The sequence below is a fragment of the Rhinopithecus roxellana genome, chromosome 5 (genome assembly GCF_007565055.1).
Source record: "Rhinopithecus roxellana isolate Shanxi Qingling chromosome 5, ASM756505v1, whole genome shotgun sequence".
Lineage (NCBI taxonomy): Eukaryota > Metazoa > Chordata > Mammalia > Primates > Cercopithecidae > Rhinopithecus > Rhinopithecus roxellana.
The window spans coordinates 18734110-18754203 of NC_044553.1; the positions used below are offsets into that span (position 1 = coordinate 18734110).

At 37.9% G+C, this 20094-nt stretch overlaps 1 protein-coding gene across 1 annotated transcript in view; it reads left to right on the forward strand.

Annotated features, from left to right (window-relative positions):
* CERS3 (ceramide synthase 3) overlaps positions 1–20094 on the forward strand; it is a 129447-nt gene that overhangs the window by 76688 nt on the left and 32665 nt on the right. The window contains exon 12 of the mRNA XM_030931779.1: positions 5903–6056. Coding sequence (XP_030787639.1) covers positions 5903–6056 — 154 coding nt within the window. The remainder of the gene's footprint in view (positions 1–5902; positions 6057–20094) is intronic.

Below are 20094 nucleotides of genomic sequence, written 5' to 3' on the forward strand. Positions count from 1 at the left end.
CGTCTCCTGGGAGCTTCTAGTCAAAGGAGGTGGTGGAGGGGCAGTTAGTTCTACCCAGTGACTAAGGAACTAAGGCTCAGTGACTTATGCAAGTTTCAAGCCAAGAAATTAGTGGCGTTGAGCCTTGAACCCAGCTCTGATGATTCTGTTCCACATGTGTCATTCCTCTTGCTAAAACCAGCCAAGCTTCCTGTTGCTCTCACAATGAAGGCCACACCTCCACCTTGACTTGCAAGGCCTACCTGAGATAGCTTCTTCACCTTTCCCACCTCATCTTACACCACCCTTCACTGCCACTCCTCTCCCGACTCCTCTAATTTTCCGTCATGCTTCCCACTTCACAGTCTTTGTACATGTAGAACCCTGCCATATGCCCTGTCCTTTTCTTTCTTTCTTTGCATGGATCACAATGGGCAATTGTATATTTAGCTAATTATTCATATTCTCTAGTAGACTGTGTAAAGAAGGTATTTTTTAGTAGGTTCCTTTGTCAATAATAACAGTGACAAATTCCCAATAGGAGACCAAGTAAGGGGCAAGGCCCTGAGCCAGACAAGGGAAGGACCCAGAGGTGAAGGTGTCCTGGCCACTGCCTTAGGAAAACTTGCCTGCTAGTGAGGAGGGGAGAGCCAGGAGGAAAGGAATAAATTCAGGGGTGACCAGAATTACATGGAAACTTTTGTTGTGGAGAGACCCATGCTTTAATGGATGGAAAGAGGTTCAACTGAAAAGAGAAAGTACATTCTAGGCAGAGAGAGTACAGAATAAGGCACAAAATTGCCCAAGGATCCAACAAACCAGAATGGCAAATAGGTTTTTACATGTATCATTTCCTGTAATAAGCTTATAAATAAATGTGGGTACCAGAAGGTAAGCCCCACTAGTTTAGGGGTTTTGGTCCCTTTCATTCATTACTACATTGCTGGCTACTACCTAGTGTCAGGTTGCACTTTAGTAGGTGCTCAGTATTTTAATAGTTTATTGAATGAATAAGGTAGGTACTCTCTGCTTGCATTTTACAGATGAGGAAATGCACAAATCAGTGACATAGTATATAAGTAGTAAAGCCAGGATTTTAAGAAAATATGGGAAAATATGTTTTATATTGATGGGGCTGAAAAAGGGCCTTTAAAGCATAACATGTATGCAAAGTATAAAATAAGCAATTGACAGATTTGATTTTAAAAATTTTTAAATTACTTTGCCAAAAAAAATCAGTATTGAAAGAAAGTACTGGACTGTATAAAGCTAACTAACATAATTTAAAAATAGTGTTGATATCCTTAATACATAAAGAGCATTTAAGAATCAACAGAAAAAAACAAATGCTCCAATAGAAAAATGGACAGATGCCACAAAGAAGCAGTTCGTAAAGAATAAATAAAAGTAGCCAAGTAAAATAACTAATAAAAGTTATAAATAGATATATAAATATATATAATCACTCCACATTAAATAAAAATATGAATATAAACAGTACTCTGTTATTTTAGGTGGAGACTGATAAAATACAATATTGGTCAATATCTGAGGAAGCAGGTAATCTTATATATTGGGTGCAAGAATATCAATTGGTGTAGTCTTTCTGGAAAGCAGTGTAACACTATATTCCAAATTGTAAAATGAGTCTACTCTTTGATTCAGGATTTTAGCTATTCTAAGTGGATAATCAAGCAATTACATCAAAATGTTTTTATAGGACCACACATGGTGGTTCATGCCTGTAATCCCAGAACTTTGGAAGGCTTAACTTCCTTAAGCCTAGAAGTTTGAAATCAGCCTGGGCAACAAGGTGAAACCCTGTCTCTACAAAAAACAAAATACAAAAATTGGCCAGGTGTTGTGCCATATACCGGGAGTCCCAACTACTTGGGCAATTGAGGTTGGAGGATTGCTTGAGACTGGGAGGGAGAGGCTATAGTGAGCTGTGATCATGCCTCTGCACTCCTGCCTGGGAGACAGAGCGAGACCCTGTCTCAAAAAAAAAAAGGTTTTTACGAGTAATTCTCACAGCATTCTTTTGAATATAATGAACATTTGGGAATAATTTAAATGTCTATTAATAAGGGATTAGTTAAATTATTATATATCTATTAAATGAATTTCTGTGAAGCCATTATATATGGTGATACACAGTAGGGGTTGGCAGGCTATGGCTCAAAGGCCGAATTCAGCCTATTGCCTGGTTTTGTTGATAAAGTTTTATTGGAACCCAACCACATACACTAATGTATGTACTTTCTATACATGAATTAGTTTATGTAATGTTAGCTGTCATGGCTGCTTTTGTACTGTAATGACTGAATTGAGTAGTTGCAACACAGACCAAATGGTCCAGAGGCCTGAAATATTTATTATCTGTTCCTTTACAAACAAGTTTGCTAACTCTTGATATATAGCTTTGTTTATTGATGTGGAAAGCTCTCTGTAACATCTTATTGCATGAAAAAAGCAGGGTACAACAATCACACATAGGTAGTGATCATCTCGTTACATAAAATCATGTGGTGCTATGAGGTGCAAAAAAAAAAGCATCTTAAAGAACATAGTTTTGGCCGGGCACGGTGGCTCATGCCTGTAATCCCAGCACTTTGGGAGGCCGAGACGGGCGGATCACAAGGTCAGGAGATCGAGACCATCCTGGCTAACACGGTGAAACCCTGTCTCTACTAAAAATACAAAAATTAGCCAGGTGTGGTGGCGGGCGCCTGTAGTCCCAGCTACACAGGAGGCTGAGGCAGCAGAATGGCGTGAACCCGGGAGGCGGAGCTTGGAGTGAGTGGAGATCACGCCACTGCACTCCAGCCTGGGCAACAGCACAAGATTCCTTCTCAAAAAAAAAAAAAAAAAAAAAAAAAAAAAAAAAAGAATATAGTTTTGAGAGCGATATCCTGAATCATGTTTAACAAAATACTCTGGGTTACCTGTAAGTTGTGAGACTTCAAGTGATTTTTCCTTCCTTAACCTCTGTATATTTTTCTGTAATTGCTAAGTTTTTAAAACCAATCAAGTTATTACATTTTTTTTTTTGAGATGGGATCTTGCTCTGTCACCCAGGTTAGAGTGCAGTGGTGCGATGTTGGCTCACCGCACGCTCTGCCTCCCAGGTTCAAGCAATTCTCTTGCCTCAGCATCCCGAGAAGCTGGGATTACAGATACCTGCCACCACACCTGGTTAATTTTTGTATTTTTTTTAGTAGATATGGTGTTTCACCATGTTGGTCAGGCTGATCTTGAACTCCTGACCTCAGGTGATCCACCCGCCTCGGCCTCCCAAAGTGCTGGGATTACAGGCATGAGCCACTACACCTGGCCCCTGTTTTTCAAACAAAGAACTTGAACTGATAACTTACAAAAGAAGAAATAGAGCTACTAAGCAGACACAGGGGAAATGTTAAGGCCTTGCAAATAATGTAAACTGAAAGTATTTTATCTTTTAAGTTAAGAAATTTTGAAACTATTTCATACCAGTTCTGAGTTCAGTGAAACTCTTCTTTCATAAATTGATGGTGGCCTTATAAATAGTTACAATTTTGGAAAATAATTTGACAACATTTTAGTACCTTTTAATATACACCTTGAATTTTTCTAACTTTAATGTATACCTTAAAACAGTAATCTCGCATTTAGAAATATATAGTTTCACAGAAATAATTTCAGTTTATGAAAGACTATATACATCACGTTGTCTAAATAGCATAAAATGTCTTTGACTTAAAGCTAAATGTAGTTGAACATAAAATCTCACAAATGCTATGTTTACTGCAGTGGCAAAAATACAGAACAATGTGAAGTACAAACAAAGGTGAAGAACAACTGACATTCTCATGCTTTGCTGGTGAGAATGTAAAGCAACCACTCTGGAAAATCGTTTTTCGGTTTTTTATAAAGTTAAGCATATATTTACCAGATGGCACATAATTCTACCTCTATATATTTACCCTTGAAAAATCAAAACTTCTGTTCACAAAAAAATATCTACATGGATATTTATAGCAGTTCTATTCATAAATGTCAAAAGCTGGAAACAACCCAAATATTCTTCAATGGGTAAAAAAACAAACTGTGGTGCAGCCATAAAGTGGAGTGACACTCAGTAATAAGAAGGAGCATGCTATTGATAACCATGAAAACTGAATGAATCTTAAAAGCATTATGTTGTGTGAAAGAAGGTGGCCTTAAAAGCTCACACAATGTATGATTCCATTTATGTCTTTGGAAGACAGACCAAAGAATACAGAGCAAAGTGTTTGCCAAGTTTAGGTGTGGAGGAGGGTGTGGCAATAAAGGGATAGCATCACAGAATTTTTTGGCAAGATAGGCTGTTCTGTATCCTAATTGTAGTGGTGGTTAAACAAACCTATAGACATTAAATTCATTGAACGATACACCAAAAAACAGTAAATTTTACTGCATGTTAATAAAAAAAAATTGTTTAGGAAAATACTGGAAGAGAATGCATGAAAATTACAATATTGTTTGTTTAAGGTGATGGTGTTATGGACAATTTTCTTTTCTTGTTTCCCCAATGTTACATGAAAAAATTATTTCTATAGCTAATATACTTATAAACAAACCTATTGAAAGACTCTAAATTCATGGTACTATATAAGTTTGAGAAATGAACAAATAGCCCTTCATATGTCAATAAAATCTTTTTCTTTTTTTTTTTTTTTTTTTTTTTTTTTTTTTTTTTTTTTTTTTTTTTTTTTTTTTTTTTTTTTTTTTTTTTTTGAGACGGAGTCTCGCTCTGTCGCCCAGGCTGGAGTGCAGTGGCCGGATCTCAGCTCACTGCAAGCTCCGCCTCCCGGGTTCCCGCCATTCTCCTGCCTCAGCCTCCCGAGTAGCTGGGACTACAGGCGCCCGCCATCTCGCCCGGCTAATTTTTTGTATTTTTTAAGTGGAGACGGGGTTTCACTGTGTTAGCCAGGATGGTCTCGACCTCCTGACCTTGTGATCCGCCCGCCTCGGCCTCCCAAAGTGCTGGGATTACAGGCTTGAGCCACCGCGCCCGGCCATCTTTTTCTTTTTTTCACGGAATCTTGCTCTGTCACCCAGGCTGGAGTGCAGTGGCGCAATCTCAGCTCACTGCAACCTCCACCTCCCAGGTTCAAGCAATTCTCTTGCCTTGGCCTCCCTACTAGCTGGGATTACAAGTGCATGCCACCACACCTAGCTAATTTTTATATTTTTAGTACAGACAGAGTTTGGTCATGTTGGCCAGGCTTGTCTCAAACTCCTGACCCCAGGTCATCTGCCCACCTTAGCCTCCCAAAGTGCTGGTATTATAGACATGAGCCACCATGCCCGGTCCATATGGCAATAATATCTGAAGACACTGTGCATCTTACGTCATCAGGAGCAGTTCAAATTGTGTCCAGGAGCCTATTTATGAAACTAATAAAGCATGCAATTTACTTTAGGAAGCACAAGTGTAAGTACTCATGGAATTTTTGCTTTGTTAAAGCTTCTTTTATTTGGAAAATTTACTTTTGTAGAATTCTCTATTCACCTTTGATGCCAAATAAATGAGATTATGTTTTAAGGCAATAATAACCTTATGTAAAACATGCATTATCTTATTTGTTCTTCAAAATCCTCTAACTCCACCACCAGAAGGTAAACATGGTTAGTGTATGCTCTTGTTGGAAAAGAGGAAACCAAGGTACATTCTAGTTTAAACACTGCATAATAAAAATGCTGTTTTCTTTAACTTTTCTTCAGGAAGACAGATTGTACTTTTTTTGTTGCTTGCCAGTAATGATATTTAAGATAATATTATTGTATCTTTTCTTTCAATAATTTCCTGGGCTTTATTAGGAGAAAAAGTATTTATTTTATTATTGAAAATTCATGAGTGCTTTGGTTGTGATGAAATTCTCTCATCTGTTTGGTGTTTCAGGATTTTATATTGCACACTGATCTTGCCTATGTATTACCTCGAGCCTTTCTTTTCGTACATCTTCCTCAACCTACAGCTCATGATCTTGCAGGTCCTTCACCTTTACTGGGGTTATTACATCTTGAAGATGCTCAACAGATGTATATTCATGAAGGTAAGGACTGTCCAAATGTTATTGCTCTTAATGTCATTACCAGGTTAATGGTGAGGCCCAGACTGTTGAATGTTCAAGTTAATTCATGGTTTTAACCAGAATTCTTTTTTTCTTGATTTGATCATTTTTGATTAAAATTTTGGTAAAATAGAGCTAGATTTTTCATAAGTAGGTCTTTAAGGTGCTTTTAAGAAATTGCTTTTATTAGAACATGTTATTTTTGACATTTAAAAAATGTCAAAAATTTAAAAATTCTAAAAATTGCTGCTTGTTTTTATGCTTGAAGAAAATTTTTAAACTTTTGTTTATTGAATGTAATATTTGTGCATATTTATGTGATATTTTGTACATGCATAGAATGTGTAGTCAGGACATTTGGGGTATCCATCATCTTGAGTATTTATCATCTCTTAGTGTTGGGAACATTTCAAATCCTCTCTTACAGCTATTTTGAAATATACAGTGTATTGTTGTTAACTACAGTCACCTGCTACTGAACATTGGAATTTATTCCTTTTATCTAACTCTAAGTTTTACCTATTACCCAGCCTTTCTTCATCTTCTTCCAACCCCACCAACACACCCTTCCCAACCTGGTGTCTATCATTCTACTCTTTGATATATTGTTTTTTTTTTTTTTCTCCTTTGGATGAATTTCCAGTAGTGAGATTGCTGGGTCATATAGTAGTTCTACATTTAGGTTTTGAGAGATCTACATTCTGTTTTCCATAGAGATTGTGCTAATTTACATTCCCACAAACAGTATATAAGAGTTCCCTCTCCTTTACATTCTCACCATGTCTGTCAATCACTTTTTGCCCTTTTAATAATAGCAGTTTTAACTGGGTGAGATGATATCTCATTGTGGTTTTGACTTGCATATTTCCCTGATGGTTAGTGATGTTGAGCATTTTTTTATATGCCTGTTGGCCAGTGTATGTTTTTTCTTCAGAAATATTTATTCATGTCCTTTGCCCCTTTTTAATGAAATTACTATTATTATTATTTGTTGTTGTTGTTTTACTGTTGAGCTGTTTGTTTTCCCTGTATATTCTGGATATTAGTCCATTATCAGACGAATAATTTGCAAATATTTTCTCCCATTCAACAGTTTGTCTTTTCACTATGTTGATTGTTTCCTTTGCTGCACAGAAGCTTCTTAGTTTAATATAGTCCCATGTGTCTATTTCAGTTTTTGTTGCCTGTGCTTTTGAGGTCTTAGCCATTGAATCTTTGCCTAGACCAATGTCCTGAAGTATTTCCCTGAAGTACTTCCCTTATGTATTCTTCAAGTAGTTTTATATTTTAGGGTCTTATATTTAAGTCTGTAATCTATATTGAGTTGATTTTTGTATATGATGAGAGATAGAGATCTAATTTCAATCTTCTGCATGTGGATATCCAATTTTCTACACACTATTTATTGAAGAAGGTGTCCTTTCCCCCAATGTATGTATTTTTTTTTTTAATTTCTGTGAAAAATGGCTTTGTTTTTTTTGTTTTTTTTGTTTTGTTTTTTTTTTTTTTTTGACAATGTCTTGCTCTGTCTTCAAGGTTAGAGTGCAGGGGCATGATTATGACTCACTGCTGCCTCAATCTCCCAGGCTCAAGCAATCCTCCCACTTCAGCCACTCAAGTAGCTAGGACTACAGACACATGTCACCACACTTTGCTAATTTTTAAAATTTTTTGTAGAAATGGGGTCTCTATGTTTTCCAGGATGGTCTCAAACTCTTGGGCTCATGCGATTCTCTTGCCTTGGTCTCCCAAAGTGCTGGAATTACAGGTGTAAGGCACTATGCCTGGCCAACATTGCTATCTTGGTAGAGATTGAATTGAATGTGTAGATTGCTTTGAGCAGTCTGGTCATTTTAATATTAGCTTTTCTAATCCATGAGCATGAGCTGTCTTTCCATTTGTTTGTGTCCTCTTCAATTTTTAAAAATCAATGTTTTGTAGTTTTCCTTGTAGAGGTCTTTTACCTCTTGGTTAAATTTATTCCTAGGTATTTTTGTTGTTATTGTAAATGAGATTGCCTTATTGAGTTCTTTTTCAGTTAGTGTGTTGTTCATATATAGACACACTATTTTTTTATGTTGAATTTGTAATCCTGTCACTTTACTGAATTTATTTATCAGATCTAAGACTTTTTTGGTTCTTTAGGTTTTTCTGGATATAAGACCATGCCACCTGCAAAGAGGGACAATTTGACATCCTCTTTTCTAATTTGGATGCCTTTTATTTCTGTCTCTTGCCTGATTGCTCTGACTTTGATGTCCAGTACTACGTCGAATAGGAGTAGTAAAGTGAGCATCTTTGTGTTGTTCCAGTTTTTAAAGGAAAGGCTTTCAGCTTTTCACCATTTAGTATGATGTTAGCTATGAATTTGTCATATATGCCCTTCATTATGTTCAGGTACGTTCCCTCTATGACTAGTTTGTTGAGAGTTTTTATCATAAAAGGATGCTAAATTTTATCAAATGCTTTTTCTGTGTCTATTGAGATGATCATATAAATTGTATTATACATTCTGTCTATGTAATGTGTCACATTTATTGATTTGTTTATATTGAATCAACCTTGCATCCCTGGGATGAATCCCACTTGATCATGGTATGTTACCTTTTTGATGTACTGTTGGATTTGGCTTGCTAGAATTTTGTTGAGAATTTTTGTTATCTATGTTAATCAGGGATATTGGCCTGTAGTATTTTTTTGTTGTTGGGTCCTTGTCTGGTTTTGATATCAAGGTAATGCTGGCCTTGTAGAATGAGTTAGGGAGAATTCTCTTCACTTCAGTTTTTTTTCTTTTTTTTTTAGTAGTTTAAGGAGAATTGCTGTAAATTTTTCTCTGTAAGTTTGGTAGAATTTAGCAATAAAGCTATCTGGACCTGGACTTTTCTTTGTTGAAAGATTTTTGTTACTGATCCAATCTCTTTACTTTTTACTGGTCTATTCAGGTTTTCTGTTTCTTCCTCAATCAGTCTTGGGACATTGCATATGTTTATGAATTTAACCATTTCCTCTAGGTTTTCCAGTTTGTTAGTGTACAGTTATTCACTATAGTTTCTGATAATCTTTTGTATTTCTGTGGTATCAATTGTAATGTGTCTTTTTTGTTTCTGATTTTCTTTATTTTGGTCTTTTCTCCTTTTTTCTTGGTCAGTCTAGCTAGCAATCTATTTTGTTTATCTTTTCAAAAAACCCACTTCTAATTTTGTTGATTCTTTGTAATTATTTTCAGTCTCTTTTGTTTGGATTTGCTCTGATCTTTATTACTTCTTTCCTTCTACTATTTTCCCATTCGGTTTGTTCTTGCTTTTCTAGTTCATTGAGGTTCATCACTAGATTTTTTATATGACATCTTTCTACTTTTTTGATGTAGAAGTTTATTGCTATAAACTTCCCTCTTAGCACTGCTTTTGTTTTATCTCATAGGTTTTGATATGTTGTGTTTTGATTTTCACTTGTTTCAAGAAATGCTTTGATTTTCCTCTTAATTTCTTTCTTGACCTAGTGGTCATTTGGGAGCATGTTGTTTAATTTCCATGTATTCATACAGTTTTCAAAGTTTCTCTTATTATTGATTTAATAAGTGGGTCATTTAATTATTGATTTAATAAGTGAGTCATTTTTAAATCCATTCAGCCAGTCTATATCTTTTAAGTGGAAAGTTTAATCTGTTTACATTCAAGGTTAGTATTAATATGTGAGGGGTTATTTCTGTCATTTTATTAATTAATTTCTAGTTGTTCTGTATATCCTTTGTTTCTTTCTTTATCTCTTATTGTTTATCATTGTGGTTTGGAGGTTTTCTGCAGTGGTAACATTTGAGTCCTTTCTCTTCTTTATCTAATCCATTGTGGTCTAAAAAGACACTACATATAATTTCAGTTTTTAAAAATTTGTTGAGACATGTTTTGTGTCCTAACATATGGTCTATCCTGGAGAATGTCCCATGTGCTGATGAGAAGAATGTGTATTCTGTAGCCACTGGATGAAATGTTCTGTAACAGTCTGTTAGGTCCATTTTGCATAAAGTGCAGTTTAAATCCAATGTTTCTTTGTAAATATTTTGTCTAGATGATCCGTCTAATGGTGATAGTAGGGTGTTGAAGTCTGCAACTATTATTGTATTGGGCCTCATCTCTCTCACTAGTAATATTTGATTTATATGTCTGAGTGCTCTATTGTTGGCTATATATATATTTAGAATTGTATTTCTTGCTGAGTTGATCTCTTTATCATTTTATAATTGACTTTTTTTGGTCTATTTTTACTGTTTTTTTGAATTAAAGTCTGTTTTGTCTGATATAAGTATAGGTGTTTCTGCTTGCTTTTGGTTTCCATTTGTAGGAGTAACTTTTTACATTCCTTTACTTTTAGTCTATATGTTTTGTTTTGTTTTGGTTTTCTGTTTGTTTTGTTTTTTGTTTTTTTGAGACAGAGTCTTGCTGTCACCCAGGCTAGAATGCAGTGGCACAATCTCGGCTCACTGCAAGTTCTGTCTCCCAGGTTCACACCTTTCTCCCATCTCAGCCTCCCTAGAGCTGGAACTACAGGTGCCCACCACCACACCTGGCTAATCTTGTTTTTGTATTTTTAGTAGAAACAGGGTTTCACCGTGTTAGCCAGGATGGTCTTGATCTCCTGAACTTGTGATCTTCCCACTTTGGCCTCCCAAAGTGCTGGGATTACAGGCATGAGCCACCGTGCCTGGCCTAGTCTATATGTGTTTTTACAGGTGAAATGAGCTTCTTGTAGGCAGCATATAGTGGGTCATTTTTAAATCCATTCAGCCAGTTTCTATCTTTTAAGTGGAAAGTTTAATCTGTTTACATTCAAGGTTAGTATTAATATGTGAGGGATTATGTCTGTCATTTTATTAATTAATTTCTAGTTGTTCTGTATGTCCTTTCTTTCTTTCTCTCTTATTGTTTATCATTATGGTTTGGTGGTTTTCTGCAGTGGTAACATTTGAGTCCTTTCTCTTCTTTATTTATGTCTTTGTTCTACAAGTATGTTTTATACTTTTCTATGTTTTCATGCCGGTAGATATGATTCTTTCACTTCTGGATGTAGAAATGCCTGAAGCATTTCTTGTAGGGCCAGTGTAGTTGTGATGAATTCCCTTAGCTTTTGCTTATATGGAAAATACTTTATTTCTCCTACATTTATAAAAGATAATTTTTCTGGGTATAGAATTCTTGGCTGACAGGTTTTTTTCCCCCCTTTTTCAGGAGTATGACCATATCATCCCATTTTCCCCTGGTCTGTAAGGTTTCTGTTGTTAGTCTGATGGTGGTTCCCTTACAGGTGACTAGTCACATTTCTGTTGCTGTTCTTAGAATACTGTCTTTGTCTTTGACTTCCAACAGTTTGACTATAATATGCAGTGAAGACCTTTTAGAATCATATCTATTTGTGAATCTATGAACTTCTTTGTATCTGGATGTCTAAATCTCTTGCAAACTTGGGAACATTTCAGCTAATATTTTATTAAACAGGTTTCTATTATTTTATTTTATTTTCACCTCTGGAACACCAAAAGTTCAATAAGTTGTTTCCCTTACAGTGTCCCATATGTCATGTAGGCTATGTTCATTCTTTCTCATTCTTTTTTTTCTTTATTTTTATCTAATGGAGTTATTTCAAAAGACCTGTCTTCAAGTTCTGAAATTCTTTCTTCTGCTTGATCTAGTCTATTATTATTATTATTATTATTATTATTATTATTATATTTATTTCTTTATTTTGAGATGGAGTCTCGCTGTGTCACCAGGCTGGAGTGCAGTGGCACAATCTTGGCTCACTGCAACTTCTGCCTGCTGAGTTCAAGAGATTCATTCCCCTGCCTCAACCTCCTGAGTAGCTGGGACTACAGGTGCATGCCACCATGCCCAGCTAATTTTTTGTATTTTAGTAAAGACACGGTTTCACCATGTTAGCCAGAATGGTTTCAGTCTCCTGACCTTGTGATCTGCCGACCTCAGCCTCCCAAAGTGCTGGGATTATGGGTGTGAGCCACTGCGCCTGGCCAATCTAGTCTATTTTTAAAGCATTTGAAAGTATTTTGTATTTCATTCAATGAATTCTTTACTTCCAGAATTTCTGTTTGGTTCTTTATTTATGATATCTATCTCTTTGGTAAACTTCTCATTCATATTATGAATTGTTTTCTGATTTCCTTGTATTGTTTATCTGTGTTCTCTTATATCTCACTGAGGTTCTTTAATATAATTACATTGAGTTCTTTTTCTGAGACATCTTAAGTTTGTTTGTATTAGAATCTGTTGCTGGAGAATTATTGTGTTTTTTTGGAGGTATTATATTTCCTTGCTTTTTTATGTTTCTGTGTCCTTAAATTGATATCTACACATCTGATATAACAGTTGCTTCTTACATTTTTTTGAATTTGCTTTCATAGAGGAGGATATTTTCCTGAAGATGTACTTACAGTGGTTGTTGGTAGGGCACTTTGGTTCTGATTCTGGGTGCATGCAATAGTGTAGTCATTACATGATTTTTTTTGGCTATAAACAACCTCAGTGGTGTCTGTGAATTTTTCATTGGCTTAGGGTGCGGTTAGTGGAGACTTTGGTGAAGTTTTGCTGGGGATGGGAATGCCAAGTGGTCTAGTCCTTGAGCCCCAGTGGTGGCAGTAGTGGGCCAAATGGTCCTATCCTTGGGCAGTAGTGTTAGCAGCTCCAGACAGGCTGATTCTTGGGTCTTCAGATAGCTTTCCCAGGTGCCAACAGTGGCAGTGATGGGGCAGGAGGTAGGTCAGTCTTTGGGCCCCTGGGCAGAAGCTGTGGCATGGGCAATGGCAGTAGCAGTCACTTAACAATCCTCTGGCTCCCAAGTGGTCTGCACTGGTGTTGGCAGTGGCTGCAATGGGCTAGGAAGGCCAGTCCCCAGGCCTGCAGGTGGCATGTGCAGGTGAGTACTAGCTGTGGTGATAGCAGCAGGTTAGGTGGGCACATCCTCAGGCCCCTGGGAGGAGTGCTCAGGTACCAATCATTGTAAACATAGCCAGTTGATTTCTGGGCCTTCCAATGGTATACTTGGGCGGTAGGTGGAGGGAGTGTGGAACCAAGCCAGGCAGACCTATCCTCAGGCCCCACTGTGGTGCACGCATGTGCTGGTTGTGGTAGGCAGGGGCAGGGTGCCCTGCTACTGGGAAGAGTGGGGTTGCTTTCAGTGGTAGCACCTGCAGGTAGTTGGCTAGGGAGCACATGCTTCATCCCCATGTATCAGCTGTGGATAGGCTAACCTGTCCTCAGGACACTTGTAAATGCATGGCAACTCTACTACTAAGACAGTAGGGTCACTGCCAGTGGCTTGCACTTTTACCCTGGTAGTGGCATCCAGCAGTGGGACACATACAAATGTGTGATGGCACACTACTGGGAGTATCAGGGCCACTGTCAATGGTTACTGCTTCAGCCCTGGTAGCAACAGCCAGCCACAGCAGTGCCCACACATGGGGGATGTCAGTGGGGTTCCAGGAATGTGTTGATGCAGGGACTGTTGTGCTTCAGCACAGGCTGCAGTTTGGCAGAGGCTAGGCTGTCAAAATGGCACTGTGCTGTAGCTGCTTAGGACTCAGGGGGTATGTGGGACCCAGTGTGAGCTCCTTCTATGGAGCGATGCTTTTGTGTCAACTCTAGGCAGCTCTCTCTGTTAGTCTTATGGCCCATGAGCGTGGAGGGGCTCTCCTGTGGCTAGAATTGCAGGAGTCCATGATGGGAATGTGGACCACTGAGATTTTTTACTTACCCTTTTCCCACATTGGGGAGTGTCTCCAGGTTCTTAGCTGAGCAGACGGTCTTGGCTTCCCTTTGCTTTCTTGCCTTAAGTGTTTCCTGTCACTTCTCTGTTAAATTCCACTCTTCTTTAAGAGGATCTGTTCAAAGTGTGATTATCTACTTGCAGTTTGGTTCCTCTGTGAGGAGGCATGTACCAGATGCCTCTAGTTGTTCCCGATTGCTGCTTTTCAAAGAATTCCATAATGAGTCAAAATTTGCTCTAGTTTTGGACAACCTTTATGATGATAATTGAATAATACTTCAGAGCCTTATGTTTATTTTTACTGAATATCCAAATTGCACATAATGCTCTCCTCTGAGCTTGCTCCCCACTACTCTCTGAAATACTGTCCATCATTTCACTATACTTTGTTTCTGAAAACATCTTCTCTAAATAATAACAAATTAAGTAGCCTATTGATTCGACCTTTTAGACTATTGAAGGTTTTTTGTTGTGTTGTTTTGAATTAGGTTCTCTGCTTTAATTCCAGAAAACAGTGAGGGAAAGGCAACAGAGATGAATAAGATAATCCCTGACTTTAGGGAAATAGCCCACCATCTAGTGGAGAATGTTCACCTACTGGCAACTAACTGTAGCATACAGAATGTCCTATGGTACATACAGGCTCCAGAAACTTGCTATGGAAGAAAAGATAAAAAGAGAAATTAACTCAAGGGACTAGGAAATGTTTCATTGAGTGATGGAGTTTGAGTTGAGCCTTTAAAGCAATTGAAAAAGATCGCATTTCTGCTTTGTCTTAAAATCATACTCTACTACTAAGTGTTGATGAAAAGAGTCAAACTCTGTAAAATATTTGAACAGATTTATCCTGAACCAAATATGAATGACCAGTGGCCCATGACATAGCCCCAGGAGATCCTGAGAACATGCCCAAGGTGGTCAGACTACAACTAGGTTTTAGACATTTTAGGGAGCTATAAGCCATCAATCAATGCATGTAAGATGTACATTGCTTTGGTCTGGAAAGGTAAGACAACTGGAAGTGGGGGGCTTCCAGGTCATAGGCAGATTCAAAGATTTTTCTGATTGGCAATTGGTTGAAAGAGTTATTAGATAACTCATTAGATAAGAGCTGAAATCAATAGAAAGGAATGTCTGTATTAAGATAAGGGGTTGTGGAGACCAAGGTTTTATCATGCAGATAAAGCCTCCAGGTAGCTGACTTCAGTGCTGTTATCAGACCTTAAAAGGTGCCAGACTGTTAATTCATTCTCTCCTGGATCAGAGGAAAGATCCAGAAAGGAAAGGCGATTCTCTGCAAAATGTAGGTTTGCTTCACAAGAGACAGTTTGGTAGGGCCATTTCAAAATATATCAAAGAAATATATTTTGGAGTAAAATACTTCAGTTTCTTTCAGGGGCTGCTGTCTATCATGTGATGCTATACTAGAGTCAGGCTGGAACTTGGTGTCTTATTGCTACAAAAGTCAGTCTTAAGATCTCTGTTTTAATGTTACTGATGGTCAACTGTGCCTGGATTCCAAAGGAAGGAGGGTATATAATGAGGTGTGTCTGATTCTCACTTCCCATCATGGCCTGAACTAGATTTTCAGGTTTTCATTGAAATGTCCTTGGCTGAGAGGGGGTCCATCAGGCAGCTGGGGGGCTTAGAATTTTATTTTTGGTTTACTTAAGGGAGTTTTAATTAAGGATCTGTCAGGTTGAAAGTTACAGCTGGCTCACATTTAGGTGTTCCTATCCGTGTATAATATATACAGCACTGTATTGTCAGATTGACTGACTTATCAGTTAGTCTGATAAGCTTGGCTTTAATCAACTCTTTGATTAATTAGTTTCCAACTTTAGTAAATGTGTCTCAAAGATCATTGAAGAGTTGGCAAAGGAAATGGAAATTGCCATAATTGACCTCTGAGTTTTCTACCATCTCTTAGCTTCTAGATCTTGACAGAGGTATGGGAAATTAGGCCACATCTCGATTAATCTAAAAAAAAAAAAAATGAGAAGACAACTTTCCCACTTAAAGTTGTGGTGCCAAGAAAAAAATCTTTCATTGAATGGTTCTAGTTTTTCATTGAATGGTTCTAGTTTATTAAAGTTCTAAATAGCTTTTCTATGATCTCTGAAAAAGTTGTCTTATTCTCTGAGTGATAAAATTGAAGTAACTGAGATAAGTTAAATAAGAACTCAATCAGTTAGATAATTTGCACCTGCAGTAGTTGGTGTGCCGGAAGGGCCCTGGACTGAGCCTGTAACGATTGGGTCCAGCCTTCCAAAAGCTCCTGTCCCCATAGAGAAACGGTTCCCTTATTAACTGGTGAGAGACAATAATTACAGACTTGGAAAGGATCCAGGGGGAGTGAAACTTGGAAAACAGAAGATACCTTAGTTTCATTATGATTTTCCTATGTCTGATCTCTAATGGGTCATGCCAGGCCTGATTAGAAACCCAGCAGATTGGGGAGCCATCAACAAGAATTTCTAATTTCTCATGTTGTCCTTTGGAGAAGCTGTTTCTAATTGCAGTTTGACAGGAGTTGTGGAGGCCCCCACAGCCATAATCCTTGCAGTTTGTATGACTTCAGCTGGCTTGCATGTGTACTCTGTTTTCCACAGCAGTGGCAAAACTGGCTGTGAAATCAGCGTATTCCTCCAAAGCCATAAAGCCTCCTTTTAAAGAACACTATGTGAAGGCATAGTTGCATTGCAAAGGGGAGGAGAGGGCTAGAGGCTGGAGTTAAAATCTTTAGAGGAACAACTAACAAATCCATTTTCAACTCTATTTAATAAGCATTTAGCATTTAATGCATTTAATTGTTACTAAGGTGACAAATTCTTGGATACTTTACAAATGAAATTGCAGATGTTCATAAGCCTCCAAAAATTTCTTTTAAGTCTTGTAACAGAGATTGTGAATTTGTCCCTTCAATTCCTTACACATGGAAAACTCTCAGTAAGTAACTTTAAATATGCAAAGGATACAAAATTTGGAAAACAAACCACCCTGTTTTGGGTAGCAGGTTACAAAATAATGTATTAATCATTTTTGGTCTCCATGAATTTTCATGGCAGACTGAAAAGAAGAAGGTGATTATACTTCTAAAAATAGCATTTTTGGTAATAGTCACATCTTATTTTTCCTAAACAATAAGGTCATTGCATTTGATGAATGAGAACCTTCCACTATTTGCTTTTGCTCTTGAATGCCTTAAAAATAAAAATATCACTATAATTTCAAAACTCTAGCATATATGGACCTGCTTAGCAGGCATCCCACTGCTTGAGAACAAGGGTTGGCACTGAAACTTATCTAGTTGCTATAAAATGGTTGATTTTGTGATGAGCTACTAGCCCATACATTACATCAGAAAATATGACAGGCTGACACTCATCTTGTCATTTTCTTTGCTAACATGAGAAGTGCCTTGAGAGGAAATTAGAAGGAAATAGTATGCTTTTGTTTAATATTACTTAAGAGAACTTGATCATCCTTAAGCTTTTATTCTCTTCTTTCTAAATATCATCCTGGATCCTGGCCAACTCAAGCATGTCTCTGTGACATCTTGTGCTGGTAAGTAGTCAAGACATGTTGGGGTAACTGTAGCATGCAGCCATGAAAGCCAGGATGGAGAAACTAGCCCCTTGGCAACCTGCCCAGCCATCTGCAACTCAACAGGCAGGATCTCTTCAGTTCATAGAATGATACTTCACATACACCGAACTGTTTTAGCTAAAGAAAGGAACACACTAATAAACATGAAGAAACCGAAGCCTAGACCAAATTCACACAGTAATTTCATGGCAAAGCCAAGACTAGAACTTGAGTCTCTCAACTTGTAACACTTCACCCTTTAAATTATTCTTTATTTGAATTAAGGTAAAAAAAAAATAATAACTAGAAAAACCAGAAAATTAATTTAAAATACTTGTATGGAGTTACAAAATAGTAAATATTCAAAAATTTTCAAAAGTTAAAAAATATATATGTATATATCTACTAGGTACCCACAAAACTTTCAAAAAATGAAAATAAATAGTGAATACAGGCCAGACACAGTGGCTTATGACTGTAATCCCAGCACTTTGGGAGGCTGAGGCAGGAGGATCACCTGAGGTCGGGAGTTCAAAACCAGCCTGACCAACATGGTGAAACCCTGTCTCTACTAAAAATACAAAAATTAGCTGGGCGTGGTGGTATGGGCCTGTAATCCCAGCCACTTGGGAGGCTGAGGTGGGAGAATTGCTTGAACCAGGGAGGTGGAGGTTGCAGTGAGTCGAGATCATGCCACTGTACTCCACTGCAGTCTGAGAGACAGAGTGAGACTCCATTTCAAAAAAAAAAAAAAAAAAAAAAAAAAAAGTGGGTACATAATCCAATTGATGAGTAATCAAGATCATAGATTAAAATGCAGCATAAATCTTTTAACTTACTTTTGAACTTTTTTAAAGCATAAGAAAATATTTTGTTTTTCTTCTTTTTTTTAATCTCACATCACTTCCAAGTAAAGCAGTTAGATAGCTAAGAGTACAGGTTCTGTGTAGATTCAAACCTCAGTCTCCCATTCACTGGCAATGTGATCTTGGGTATATTACTTCATTAGTTGTCTCAGTTTCCTCACCTGTAAAATGGGGATGATGATATTAGTGCCTGCATTGAAGGATAAAGCCCTTAGAACAGTGGGTGGCACATAGTAAGCACATTGTAAATGTTAGCTGCCATTGTCATGATCAATATGATCAATATTACTACTTCAGCAGATTCTTTCTACCAAACTACAGAGAGCCTGTGAATGAGTCGTTGTCTGGCAGTTGGCTCTCAGCAAGCCTCTTCATTTTGCTCAGGCAGACAGTGCTGCAGCTGACCTTGTGAGTCCTTGACTTGCAACCAAAGGCTCCAGTGAGTTTTCTAAGCTGTCTTCTGCCAGTTGACTTTCATGACTCACATTCCAGGTGGTCATTTTTGACACATTCTCACAGATGTCAACACGTTAGGGAAGAAACACAAAGTCTATAACATCCAAGAAGCCTCTAAGTCTATTCTGCTCGTAGGTAAGAGGGAATGTAAAACTGCACTTTGCTGAACAATAATTTATAAAAATACCACAAAGACTGATTGTTGAAATAAAGTATGTTAGAAATGCTATCAACTTAGGCCGGACATGGTGGCTCACACCTGTAATCCCAGCACTTTGGGAGGCCGAGGCGGGCAGATCACGAGGTCAGGAGATCAAAACCATCCTGGCTAACACGGTGAAACCCCATCTCTACTAAAAATCTAAAAACATTAGCCGGGTGTGGTGGAGGGCTGAGGCAGGAGAATGGCATGAACCCGGGAGGCGGAGCTTGCAGTGAGCCGAGATTACACCACTGCACTCCAACCTGGGTGACAAAGTGAGACACCGTCTAGAAAAAAAAAGAAATGCCATCAACATATTTTTATATTTCTGAATATTTGTACGGATTAACTAGCTTGGAAATTTATTCAAGGAACAGCATCATTTGTAAACTCGTAATGGTAAAAATAACTGTACTGAGTTGCTTAGCTTCAAGAACTTCAAATCTGAATGTTTTTCTACACTATATATTCAGCTCAACAACAAAATGGAATTCCTATAGAATTTTAGAACTGGAAGACATCAGTGGAAGAGACCACTGATGTCTACCAAGACACCATTAATGTCTACCAAGATACTGTGGCTCCTCTCTGCAAGGCCTTGCTATTGTATTGCAGTTTGCCATGCATGTCCATATATGTGAATTCCTACTGACCTTGAGTCTCCTGGTGACTCTGTGGAGCAGCTTCTGTCATCCCTCTTTTATGAGGAAGAGAACGAGGGCGAATGAAGAAGTTACATGACTTGCCTAATGTCACACAGAAGCAAGATTCACCCCCGTGAAGCCTGAAGCTTCAGAGCCCATGTTGCTAATATTGGGCTCTTCTACTTCCCTAGAGGTTTTTTTTTTTTTTGAGACGGAGTCTAGTTCTGTCACCCAGGCTGGAGCACAGTGGCACGATCTCGGCTCACTGCAACCTCCGCCTCCTGGATTCAAACTATTTTCCTGCCTCAGCCTCCCAAGTAGCTGGGATTATACGTGCCCGCCACCACACCCAGCTAATTTTTGTATTTTTAGTAGAGACAGGGTTTCACTGTGTTGGACAGGCTGGTCTCAAATTCCTGACCTCGTGATCCCACCCACCTCGGCCTCCACAGAGGTTTTGTATTTGTGAACATATGTCCTCAAAACATAAC